This window comes from Podarcis raffonei, chromosome 4 (genome assembly GCF_027172205.1).
Source record: "Podarcis raffonei isolate rPodRaf1 chromosome 4, rPodRaf1.pri, whole genome shotgun sequence".
Taxonomy (NCBI): Eukaryota; Metazoa; Chordata; class Lepidosauria; order Squamata; family Lacertidae; genus Podarcis; species Podarcis raffonei.
In genome coordinates this window covers 9788670-9800769 of record NC_070605.1, presented here as the reverse complement: position 1 = coordinate 9800769, position 12100 = coordinate 9788670, and the positions used below count along the sequence as shown (strand labels likewise).

The window sequence follows — 12100 nt, the reverse complement described above, 5'->3', positions numbered from 1 at the left end:
ATGGGCCCCACGTGATTGGCTAATTCCAGGATTCACCTGTAGGCCAATCAGGTTGCGGATTCACTTCCACCTGGAGCTGGATTGGGTGGCTCCTGTGGACCAATCAGACTGCTGCATTCTGGATTCTATTGTTCTAGGGCCAATCAGACTGCTGCATTCTGAAGCCTATTGTTCTAGGACCAATCAGACTGCTGCATTCTGAATCCTATTGTTCTAGGGCCAATCAGACTGCTGCATTCTGGATCCTGTTGTTCTAGGGCCAATCAGACTGCTGCATTCTGAATCCTATTGTTCTAGGGCCAATCAGACTGCAGCATCTTGGATCCTATTCAACTCAGTACATAACACGGATATTTCTTCAGGAAGCGATGTCCCACTGGTGTGATGTATTCAGCGGTCTGCGTTTGCCTCGGCTGGAGTCTGGACTAAGGACGCTGAGCTCCTGTGTTCTGATTCGATACATGATGTCCAATCACAGAACATTTCAGGATTTGGGCCTCTGCCATTGGCCCTTGAACTCTGAGTCGCGATTCGCAGCTTGGACGTTTAGGCAGCCAATCACGTTGGGAGTGGGAGTGGCCCGGGCTTTCAGGACTGTACATAAGCAGTTGCTTCACCCCTGTTTCCCAGTTATGTAGCTCAATAAAGGTTCCTGCTGTTATCGCTGTGTCTTGCCTCGTAGGAACCCACCTATACTTTACCAGCAACCCAAAATAAGAAGCTAATGGAGGGGGAGAGGGAAGAATAGGGGTGACCGTAGCCAACCTCTGTGAGTTCCACCTTCCCACGCCAAGGGAGGGTTTGTAGGAGACTGGACGGACCTTGTAGCCATTCCTGTGGCTCCTGATTCGATGGATTAAGCCAGAGGGCGCGATGGGACATGTCTGGAGCAGCACAGGAGGACCGCTCTGAAACCATTTTCACTCCCAAACTGACCAAATGTTTTCTCTGTCAGAAGGGGGGAGGTAGGGAAGCCTCCCCATTATCTTTTCCTTCACAAATCCTGTCTTAAGGGTATGTCTGTGTATGAATAGGGTGAGCCTGTGACCTGGGCTCAGGAACTAAGTATTTGTCATTACAAAAGACTGGCCAGGCTCCCCAGGTAATCCAGTCAAGTGACCGTTAACAGGTAACCTGGCAGACAGGGTAAAAACAATGCACTCAGATTTCTGTTGTAGACCGCCTCTTCTGTGACGTACCTATGAGGTATCTGGGGGGTGGTCTTGGACTCCAAGGCGGGCAATTTAAAATGTCTATATAAGGGTGGACACACCTTCGTTCTGGGTCCTCCTCCTTTCCTGCGGATGAGGGGAGCACCCTGTTGCAACAGCTCAGTAAAGATCAGGCTTACTAGCTGCTTTGCTTCTCAATATTCTCTGGTTGGCCTCTGTTATTTTCTCCAACCGATGGCGAACCTGCAAAGGACTCTATAAGGGCTCTTGTGTCCCCCATAAGGGAATAAGGGCAGATTTACGTTTATTACAGGCACCTCAAAAGATTTGGTAAGTCCTTCAAGGCTTTGTGTTTGATCTCCCAACTTCACACACACACACAAACACACACACACACACACACACACACACACACCATACAGTTAGCCCTTCACATGGATTTGGACCCAAATTAACCCATGAGGGTCACTCTGGGAGCCAGTGTGGTGTAGTGGTTAAGAGCGGTAGTCTCGTAATCTGGTGAACCGGGTTCGATTCCCCGCTCCTCCACATGTAGCTGCTGGGTGACCTTGGGCTAGTCACACTTCTCTGAAGTCTCTCAGCCCCACTCACCTCACAGAGTGTTTGTTGTGGGGGAGGAAGGGAAAGGAGAATGTTAGCTGCTTTGAGACTCCTGAAGGGGAGTGAGAAAGCAGGATATCAAATCCAAACTCCTCCTCCTCCTCTTCTTCTTCTTCTATGTTGCCAGTCCTGGGGTACAGTTCAAGGCTCAGAGAGACTCGGAGAATGTTAGCTGCTTTGAGACTCCTTAAAGGGAGTGAAAGGCGGGATATCAAATCCAAACTCTTCTTCTTCTTCTTCTTCTTCTTCTTCTTCTTCTTCTTCTTCTTCTTCTTCTTCTTCTTCTTCTCTCTTGGCCTCAGCACCCTCACCAAGAAGAGTTTGCGATCAGCTTGAATGTGCTATAGAGATTCATGTGAAACCACACAAGATTTGCTCAATATCAACACCTTCCAGAGAAGTAAAGATGAATGGAAAAGATAATAGGCCTGAGTCCACAATCAAGCTCGTCGAAGCTGAATGTTGGAAGATTCAGAGCAGATGAAAAAAAGTCCTTCTTCGTGCAGCACAGAGTTAAACTATGGAACTCACTGCCTCAGGAGGCAGCAATTAGTACCGGCTTTTGTTGTTTAGTCGTTTAGTCGTGTCCGACTCCTCGTGACCCCCTGGACCAGAGCACGCCAGGCACTCCTGTCTTCCACTGCCTCCCGCAGTTTGGTCAAACTCATGCTGGTAGCTTCGAGAACACTGTCCAACCATCTCGTCCTCTGTCGTCCCCTTCTCCTTGTGCCCTCCATCTTTCCCAACATCAGGGTCTTTTCCAGGGAGTCTTCTCTTCTCATAAGGTGGCCAAAGTATTGGAGCCTCAGCTTCAGGATCTGTCCTTCCAGTGAGCACTCAGGGCTGATTTCCTTCAGAATGGAGAGGTTTGATCTTCTTGCAGTCCATGGGACTCTCAAGAGTCTCCTCCAGCACCAGAATTCAAAAGCATCCTTTCTTCGGCGATCAGCCTTCTTTATGGTCCAGCTCTCACTTCCATACATCACTACTGGGATAACCATGGCTTTAACTATACCGACCTTTGTTGGCAAGGTGATGTCTCTGCTTTTTAAGATGCTTTTTAAGATGGAGTTTTCCAAGAAAACTCCATGGACAAAGACAGCAGGTACCGGCTTAGATGGCTTTAAAAGAGAATTGCATACATTTACAAAAGAGAGAGCTATCAGTGGCTCCTAGCCACAATGGCATTGCTCTGACTCCACAGCTGGAGTCAACTGAATATCAGTTGCTGGAAACCGCAGCTGGGGATAGGGCTCTTGGGTTCGAATCCTGCTTGCTGGTTTCTCAAAGGCAACTGTTAGAACAGGATGCTGGCCTAGATGGGCCACGGGTCTGATCCATTGACTTACGGGACTGCCTCTCCCGGTATGCCCCACGGAGGACCTTAAGGTCCACAAATAACAACAATTTGGAGCCGCAAGGTGCTTAGATTGGTCCCAACTAGGGCCAGGGCCTTTTCAGCACTGGCCCCGACTTGGTAGAACACTCTGTCACGAGAGACTAGGGCCTTGTGGGACTTGACATCTTTCCGCAGGGCCTGCAAGACAGAGCTGTTCCGCCCGGCCTTTGGTTTGGACTCAGTCTGACCCTTATGTTTCCCTCCCCTTATGGTCTTGATTTATTGGCTACTTTAAAATGAGGTTGCATTTTAAATTGCATTTTAACCTGTATTTTAAATTGGTTTCCTGCCCCCTATTATGCCTTTACTGTGATTTTATTGGGTGTTAGCCACCCTGAGCCCGGCTCTGGCTGGGGAAGGCGGGGTATAAATAAAATCTATTTTTTTATTATTATTATTATTATTATTATTATTATTATTATTATTATTATCATGCTCTTATCAGCTGAGCTGGTCAGCTGATTCCCAGCTCAATTCCACTCTGGCTAAGCTAACTGCGCCTCCGAAATCTCCCAATCTACTATACAGTGAGGGGGGAAAGTATTTGATCCCCTGCTAAATTTGCCCGTTTTCACTCTGACGAAGAAATGACCCATCCATAATTTTAATGGTAGGTTTATTGTAGCTGTGAGAGACAGAATAACAACAGGAAAACCCCCAGAAACCCGGAAGATTCTCCGCAGGTTGCAAGCTCCCGCAAATATTGTGTAGTTTAATAGTAATCTCTAGAGCGCTTTTCATCCTTCCCTGCTGCTGCGATCCTTCTCAAAGCTTCCTTATTAACAGCTCTCCATCCTTTTATTGCATTTTAGAGGGGAAATGTCTTTGGCGTTTCAGACTGACATGGAAGTTCCTTGGAGCCAAGACTGGTTGTGGGGCGCCACCTGCTGGACAAGTGTCACATGGCAGGTTTCATGCAGGCTCAATATTTAGGGGGGGGGAATGGGGGGAGATGTCATTTTCCAGATGTTGGATTCCAGCCCCGCCCCCAGCCAGCATGCCCAATGGTCAGGGATGGTGAGAGTTGCAGTCCAACATCAGCCTGGGAATAACAGCCTCTCCAACAATCATGGAGGGCCAGACCAGTTGCAATAGCTCACTTGGAAGAGCGTGAGACAGGTATGAAATTTACGGCATGTAATGCCTTAAGAGAGAATATTATGAAAATGATATACAGGTGGTACATGACACCAGTCAAGCTTGCAAAAGTATATCATTTGCCCGATAATAAGTGTTGGAAATGTAAAGAAAATGAAGGTACATTCTTTCACCTTTGGTGGACGTGCCCAAGGATTAAGGCTTTCTGGGAGATGATCTATAATGAATTGAAAAAGGTATTTAAATATACCTTCCTGAAGAAACCAGAGGCCTTTCTCCTGGGCATGGTCGGCCAAGTGGTGCCAAAGAAGGACAGAACCTTTTTTATGTATGCCACAACAACAGCAAGAAGACTCATCGCGAAGTATTGGAAGACACAAGATCTACCCACCTTGGAAGAATGGCAGATGAAAGTGATAGACTATATGGAACTGGCGGAAATGTCTGGCAGAATCCGAGACCAGGGAGAAGAGTTGGTGGAAGAAGATTGGAAGAAATTTAAAGACTATTTGCAGATACATTGTAAAATTAATGAATGTTAAAATGATGTTGGATTGAAATGAAACGGCTTTAGCAACAAGGTTAAAAAGAATATGTAAAAATGGATTGATTATCAGATGAAAATACGAAGTTATAATATGTTAAGATATAGAATTAAGATAAAAACAAAGAGGGAAAGGATTTGCTGAATTAACCATGTGAACTGGAATACAAAAAAGGGAGGTGTGAGGAGGTCAGGAAACAAGTGAATGAAATATAAGACATGAAAAGATTGATCTGTTTTTAATTGTTTTTTATTTTTCATGTATTTTGTATTTTTCCTTTGTATTTTTGTACCTTTGTTTATTTTTATTTTTTATTTTTTTATTCTGTAACTTTTTTCTGTCTGTAAAACCTCAATAAATATCATTAAAAAAAAGAGAGAGAGATTCCACGTGACCCACGTTGGACAAAAGATTCCTGCATTGCAGGGGGTTGGACTAGATGACCCTCGTGGTCCCCTCCAATCCTATGAAATACATTTTTCGTTGAATGTGCAGTTTATCTCATATATGTACATTTTGTAGCAGGAAACCCCCCCAATCATTCAGTTTGTACAAACTTCACACACACTCATACTCACACACTACATACGCTACGCTTTCTCTATAAATTCATAGAAAATCAACCATACATCGGATTTGCACTGTTCCACTTTTATTTTACTCCATGAAGGAAGGACTACAAAACGGGGAAGGTTTGATACAGGACAGCCATAATCCCTTGAGCATACCGGCACATCCACAGGAGCCCTGCCCAGTTGCTATGCCAACCCTGATGGTCCCAGACAGAAGACCATCAAGATCACAAAGAACTTGCATATGGGAGTGGATTCAGCACAGACTGGAACAAAGGACAATAATCAGCTCTTCCCTCTGGGAGCAGGAAACTGCAAACTCCCCTCTGTCACCTGGAAAGTACTCATGGGGAAGGGGAAAGGGGAACCAGCCAGGTGACAGGACACTCAGGTTACCACCACAACTCCTCCCTCACCCCCTCCCTTCTGTGATGTATGTAAGATGTTTCTGGAGGTGGTCTTGGTCTACAGGGTGGAGTTTTCAAAAGTCTTTATAAGGCCTTGCACACTATTTTTCTGTGTCCTCCTCTCTCCTGCAAGTGAGGGGAGCATGCTGTTGCAACAGTTCAATAAAGGCCAAGCCTACAGGCTGCTGTTTTGCTCCAAGTTATCCTGGTTGGTGTCTTTGTTTTTGTCCAAGGGAGCCCTCGGATTTTTCCGTTAACATTTGAAAGACAAAACAAAATTTTTTTTTCCTTCCAGTAGCACCTTAAAGACCAACTAAGTTAGTTCTTGGTATGAGCTTTCGTGTGCATGCACAAAAATTTTTTTTGTTTTGACTATGGCAGACCAACACGGCTACCTTTCTGTAACTGGAACTATGGAAGGCACCACATTGAGCCGCATGAAATGGAAGTCCAGGTATCTGAAGAAGTGTGCATGCACACGAAAGCTCATACCAAGAACTAACTTAGTTGGTTTTTAAGGTGTTACTGGAAGGAAAAAAATTTTTTGTTTTGACTATGGCAGACCAACACGGCTACCTTTCTGTATTTGAAAGACAAGAGTGCCTGGAGCGCTCTGATCCATGGGGTCATGAAGAGTTGGACACGACTAAACGACTAAACAACAACAACAACAGTGGAAAGAGATTGAGCCATTTCACCCTCTGCAATTTTTCTAAGGACTGAGGGCTGTGGGAAAGGAGGAGGGGCAAAGAGATCTCCCCCTCGGAGCGCCCGTAACCTGAAAAACGCAACCTGAAGCGTCTGTAACCCAAGGTATGACTGTAATTCCCAAAAGGAAAGCTTCTGGTTTCTTTACAAAGGTTATTTTAAACACCCTCCACAAAATCTTCCACACTTACCGTGACAGGGAAATAGTCCTTCATGTATCTCCAGGCTGCCCCGTTCCGCAGAAAGTGGATTCTCCTCCCGCCTTTGGTTGGCGTGTTCCAATCGCAGACCCACCAGGCTGCGTACAGAGCACTGATCAGCCAGAAGCGGGTGAAGAGGAGGCCGACGAAGATCGCGATGCAACATTGCGCTACGAAAGGAAAGCACGTTGGTCAGGAGGAGGAAAGGGTGTCCTCAGAACAGGGCCCAGGCAGGAGGGCGTTTACCCCGGGAAGATAAGGGTAGTTATATTCAGCAGGGATTTTCCATACATCCTAATAATAATAATAATTTATTTATACCCCGCCCATGTGGCTGGGTTTACCCAGCCACTCCGGGTGGCTCCCAACAATATTAAAAACACAATCAAACATTAAAAACTTCCCTAAACAGGGTTGCCTTCAGATGTCTTCTAAAAGTTAGATACAGTGGTACCTCAGGTTAAGTACTTAATTCGTTCCGGAGGTCAGTACTTAACCTGAAACTGTTCTTAACCTGAAGCACCACTTTAGCTAATGGGGCCTCCTGCTGCCACTGCGCCGCCAGAGCACGATTTCTGTTCTTATCCTGAAGCAAAGTTCTTAACCTGAAGCACTATTTCTGGGTTAGCGGAGGCTGTAACCTGAAGCGTATGTAACCTGAGGTACCACTGTAGTTGCTTATTTCCTTGACATCTGATGGGAGGGCATTCCACAGGGTGGGCGCCACCACCGAGAAGGCCCTCTGCCTGGTTCCCTGTAACTTTGCTTCTTGCAGAGAGGGAACCACCAGAAGGCCCTCGGAGCTGGACCTCAGTGTCCGGGCTGAACGATGGGGGTGGAGACGCTCCTTCAGGTATACTGGTCTGAGGCCATTTAGGGCTTTTAAGGTCAGCACCAACACCAAAAACATGGGGAGTCAAAGTGGGAAACTCCTCGCAAGCAAAGGAACTAGCTTTGAACAGGGAAGTTTGGTTCTCTTTCCCAGTTGGCAAATGCAGATGGTCATTGGCCAAGAAATAAAGTCATCTTTTTGTGGTAACTGGTTTGTTTCCCATCCTGATTTTTGAACAGGCATAGTATAGTCCTGGAACCTAGCTGCCCCAGGTGGTTGGGGGGAAAATAATGGTATATTTCTGATCTTTTCAACAAGCGTATTGGCTTGATGTTGTTGTTGTAGCTGTTTTTGTTGTAACTGATAACTTGCAAGGTGCAATGCTTGTTGCAGATTTGTTCTATGGCTTGGAAGTAAATTCTTGTTATACTCTAATATTTCCTGCATTGCAGCCTCCAAAGCAAATCTGTTTGAATTTGTATGAAGGTATGTAGAACTTGGGACGCAGGTGGCGCTGTGGGTAAAACTTCAGCACCTAGGACTTGCCGATCGTATGGTCGGCAGTTCGAATCCCCGCGGCGGGGTGAGCTCCCATCTTTCGGTCCCAGCTCCTGCCCACCTAGCAGTTCGAAAGCACCCTTAAAGTGCAAGTAGATAAATAGGTACCGCTTTATAGCGGGAAGGTAAACGGCGTTCCGTGTGCTGCGCTGGTGCAGGCTTGCCAGAGCAGCGATATCACACTGGCCACGTGACCCGGAAGTGTCTGCAGACGGCGCCGGCTCCCGGCCTCTAGAGTGAGATGAGCGCACAACCCCAGAGTCTGTCAAGACTGGCCCGTATGGGCAGGGGTACCTTTATCTTTTACCTTTTATGTAGAACTTAAAAAGCAGAGACATCACCTTGCCGACAAAGGTCCGTCTAGTTTAAAGCTATGGTTTTCCCAGTAGTGATGTATGGAAGTGAGAGCTGGACCATAAAGAAGGCTGATCGCCGAAGAATTGATGCTTTAGAATTCTGGTGCTGGAGGAGACTCTGGAGAGTCCCATGGACTGCAAGAAGATCAAACGCATCCATTCTGAAGGAAATCAGCCCTGAGTGCTCACTGGAAGGACGGATCCTGAAGCTGAGGCTCCAAGACTTTGGCCACCTCATGAGAAGAGAAGACTCCCTGGAAAAGACCCTGATGTTGGGAAAGATGGAGGGCGCAAGGAGAAGGGGACGACAGAGGACGAGACGGTGGGACAGTGTTCTCGAAGCTACCAGCATGAGTTTGACCAAACTGCGGGAGGCAGTGGAAGACAGGAGTGCCTGGCGTGCTCCGGTTCATGGGGTCACGAAGAGTCGGACACGACCAAACGACTAAGCAACAACAACAAAAGTAGAACTATCCAACTGTGATAAGATAAGATTGCTGATCTGTGAAAAGGAAACATGAAAACCTATGCTGTTGTATTAATTTGTTCTGAGAACTTAATTGTACTGGAACAGCAGTTAAAATATATGATACCTGAACCACCAAAAAGAAAAGAAGAGAAAAAAGAAGAAGAAAAGAAATAAAGTTGTCTGAGCTCCTGCAAACAATCTGCAACATCCTGAGGGAAGGAGCTTTGCCACCTTGCAAAACCTGGGTACTTCCTTTCAAATCTCCTGATTCTGTTGTTGAGATGATGTTGGTGCTGATGATTTGTTAAATTAGTGCACTGTCCTCTAGCCCTAGATCTCATGTTGGCTCGTAACGTAAAAATTATGATATACAACTATGGCTCCTCCTGTCGACTCTCTCCCAGATCCTGCAATATATTGGGGAAAACTCCTGCAAAAGTGTGTACATAGACAAAACTGCCTACAAAATACATGCACCGAAATGCTGGCACATTTTCCTGGAGTTTTTTCTTTAAAGAATGAAATCACAAACTGCTGCATAAATGTGGAAAACTCAATTTAAGACAGGAGAAATGGGTGACTGATGTTGACACACTTCAGCCATCCCTACTTAATGCTGGGGTGAGCATTACCTTTTGAATTTTAGCTGAGATTCCTGCATTGCATGGGGTTGGACTAGATGACCCTCGGGTCCCTTCCAACTCTACAATTTTTGATTCTATGAATTTGCTGCCTGTTGTGTTCATGACACAGGAGCTGACCAGCTGCAGGACAATTTATTTACTTTTATTTTTTTAAAGATCAGTCTGTTGCAAAATGCCGCTTTCTGTAAGCTGCCTTGTTTTATGATTGTTCGGAGCCCAAAGTACAAGTCAGTAAGAGATACCATGTCCTTGCCCTCAGCCCGGCTGACTGATGATTAATCGAGATCCATTGATTCTTGCCAGCCCTTCTGATGCATGTGAGAATCGTTAGGCAAGATGGGGGGTGAGATTTCCTTTGTGGGGCAAGAAGCAGCCCTGCTTTCCAGCTTGCAAAACTCGGCCCTAACTTGACCCGCTGTTTCCCGGACGTTTTGAGGGCAGAGCCCCCTCTAAGTACGCGAGGAGAGCTCTCTGCTGGATCAGATCAAGTGAAGAAGACATGAGTGAAACCACTCTCCCGTTCTTGTTCTCCACTCCTCAGACCTTTGGTCTCCTCCAGATTCCTTGAGCTGGCTGGGGCTGATGGTAACTTTGGTCCAAAACATCTGGAGGTCTTTTCAGACTACTTAAATAATAATAATAAAAATAATTTATTATTTATACCCCACCCATCTGGCTGAGTTTCCCCAGCCACTCTGGGCGGCTTCCAACAAAGACCAAAAATAAACTAAAATGTCACACATTTAAAACTTCCCTGAACAGGGCTGCCTTCAGATGTCTTCTGAATGTCAGGTAGTTGCTTATCGCTTTGACATCTGATGGGAGGGCGTTCCACAGGGCGGGCGCCACTACCGAGAAGGCCCTCTGCCTGGTTCCCTGTAGCTTTGCTTCTCGCAATGAGGGAACGGCCGGAAGGCCCTCAGCGCTGGACCTCAGCGTCTGGGCAGAACGATGGGGGTGGAGACGCTCCTTCAGGTATAACACTTCTTCAGGTATACTTAAAGAAATACTCTAGTGCAGGCTTCCTCAAACTCAGCCCTCCAGATGTTTTGAGACCACAATTCCCATCATCCCTGACTACTGGTCTTGCTAGCTAGGGATCATGGGAGTTGTAGGCTGAAAACATCTGGAGGGCAGAGTTTGAGGAAGCCTGCTATAGTGCAATGACCTCACAAACAGGATTTGAGCTTATGAGCAACAGAAGCAATCAGATTATAATATTGTGGTTATGATTGGATAGAAAACAGGGTGCAGGAGAAGGGGAGAAACAACAATGTTATGGAAAACAGGGTGCGAAGGCGACAAAAATTAATCCATGGCCTTTCTAAACCACGGGGGATATTGTTTTTGTTTGCAATTAAGGTGCGTATTTTGGTGTTTTCATGTTATAAACCACCTAGTGCTCCCTGGATGAAACTGAATGAATAAAAACAAAATGCTTCCTTTGTCCTTCCAACAAAAGGGACACGCATCGTCCGTTTTCCATTTCGTTTTGCACTAACGGCAGTCCCTTTCGCGAACATGCTGTTTTGGAATCGCTGTCCTCCTTCGAAAGGGACCACACAGGAGAGGCTGAGGGTAGCGGCCGCTGGTTTTTGTGCCAGCGAAGGGCATCCCATGCTTGCCTCACACGGTGAGGCCTCCTGCGCTTCCCTCGTGTAACCACAGCAACGGCTGAGAGCGGCAGAGCTGAGCGGCTGCCACTGAGCCCATCTGCTAACGGGCAGGACGGCTGGCATCAGCCGTGCCGTGGAGAGAAAGAGAGAGAGAGATATAGAGGCTGCAGCATCCAGACAAACAGATCAATTTCCCCAAAGCAGGCGGACAAAGAGGATGTCCCAAGGGAACAAGGCCACATTCAGATACACACATGCCACACTCCCTTCCATTTAACACAGGGCTGGGGAACATTTTTGGAGGTCCACATTCCGAACGACATCCCAAGAGCCATATGCCATTGGAGGGCGGTGCCTCAAATGTAATTTTATTATTACAGTCATAGCTTGGATCTCCATAATCCAGCGCATGTTTGCAATTTGGTCTCTGGTTCCTCTGCCCCTTCGAAATCCAGCTTGCACTTCTGGGAATTCTCTGTCTACATACGGCTTAAGCCTGCCTTGTAGAATTTTAAGCATCACCTTGCTAGCGTGTGAAATGAGTGCAGTTGTGCGGTAGCTGGAGCATTCTTTGGCAGTGATGTGTGGAAGTGAGAGCTGGACCATAAGGAAGGCTGATCGCCGAAGAATGGATGCTTTTGAATTATGGTGCTGGAGGAGACTCTTGAGAGTCCCATGGACTGCAAGAAGATCAAACCTCTCCATTCTGAAGGAAATCAGCCCTGAGTGCTCACTGGAAGGACAGATCCTGAAGCTGAGGCTCCAAGACTTTGGCCACCTCATGAGAAGAGAAGAGATTGCTCACTGGAAGGACAGATCCTGAAGCTGAGGCTCCAATACTTTGGCCACCTCATGAGAAGAGAAGACTCCCTGGAAAAGACCCTGATGTTGGGAAAGATGGAG

General features: G+C 46.6%; 1 protein-coding gene across 1 annotated transcript in view; it reads right to left on the bottom strand.

Annotated features, from left to right (window-relative positions):
* Positions 1-12100, bottom strand: part of MOGAT2 (monoacylglycerol O-acyltransferase 2) — a 41548-nt gene that overhangs the window by 21224 nt on the left and 8224 nt on the right. The window contains exon 2 of the mRNA XM_053385416.1: positions 6714-6892. Coding sequence (XP_053241391.1) covers positions 6714-6892 — 179 coding nt within the window. The remainder of the gene's footprint in view (positions 1-6713; positions 6893-12100) is intronic.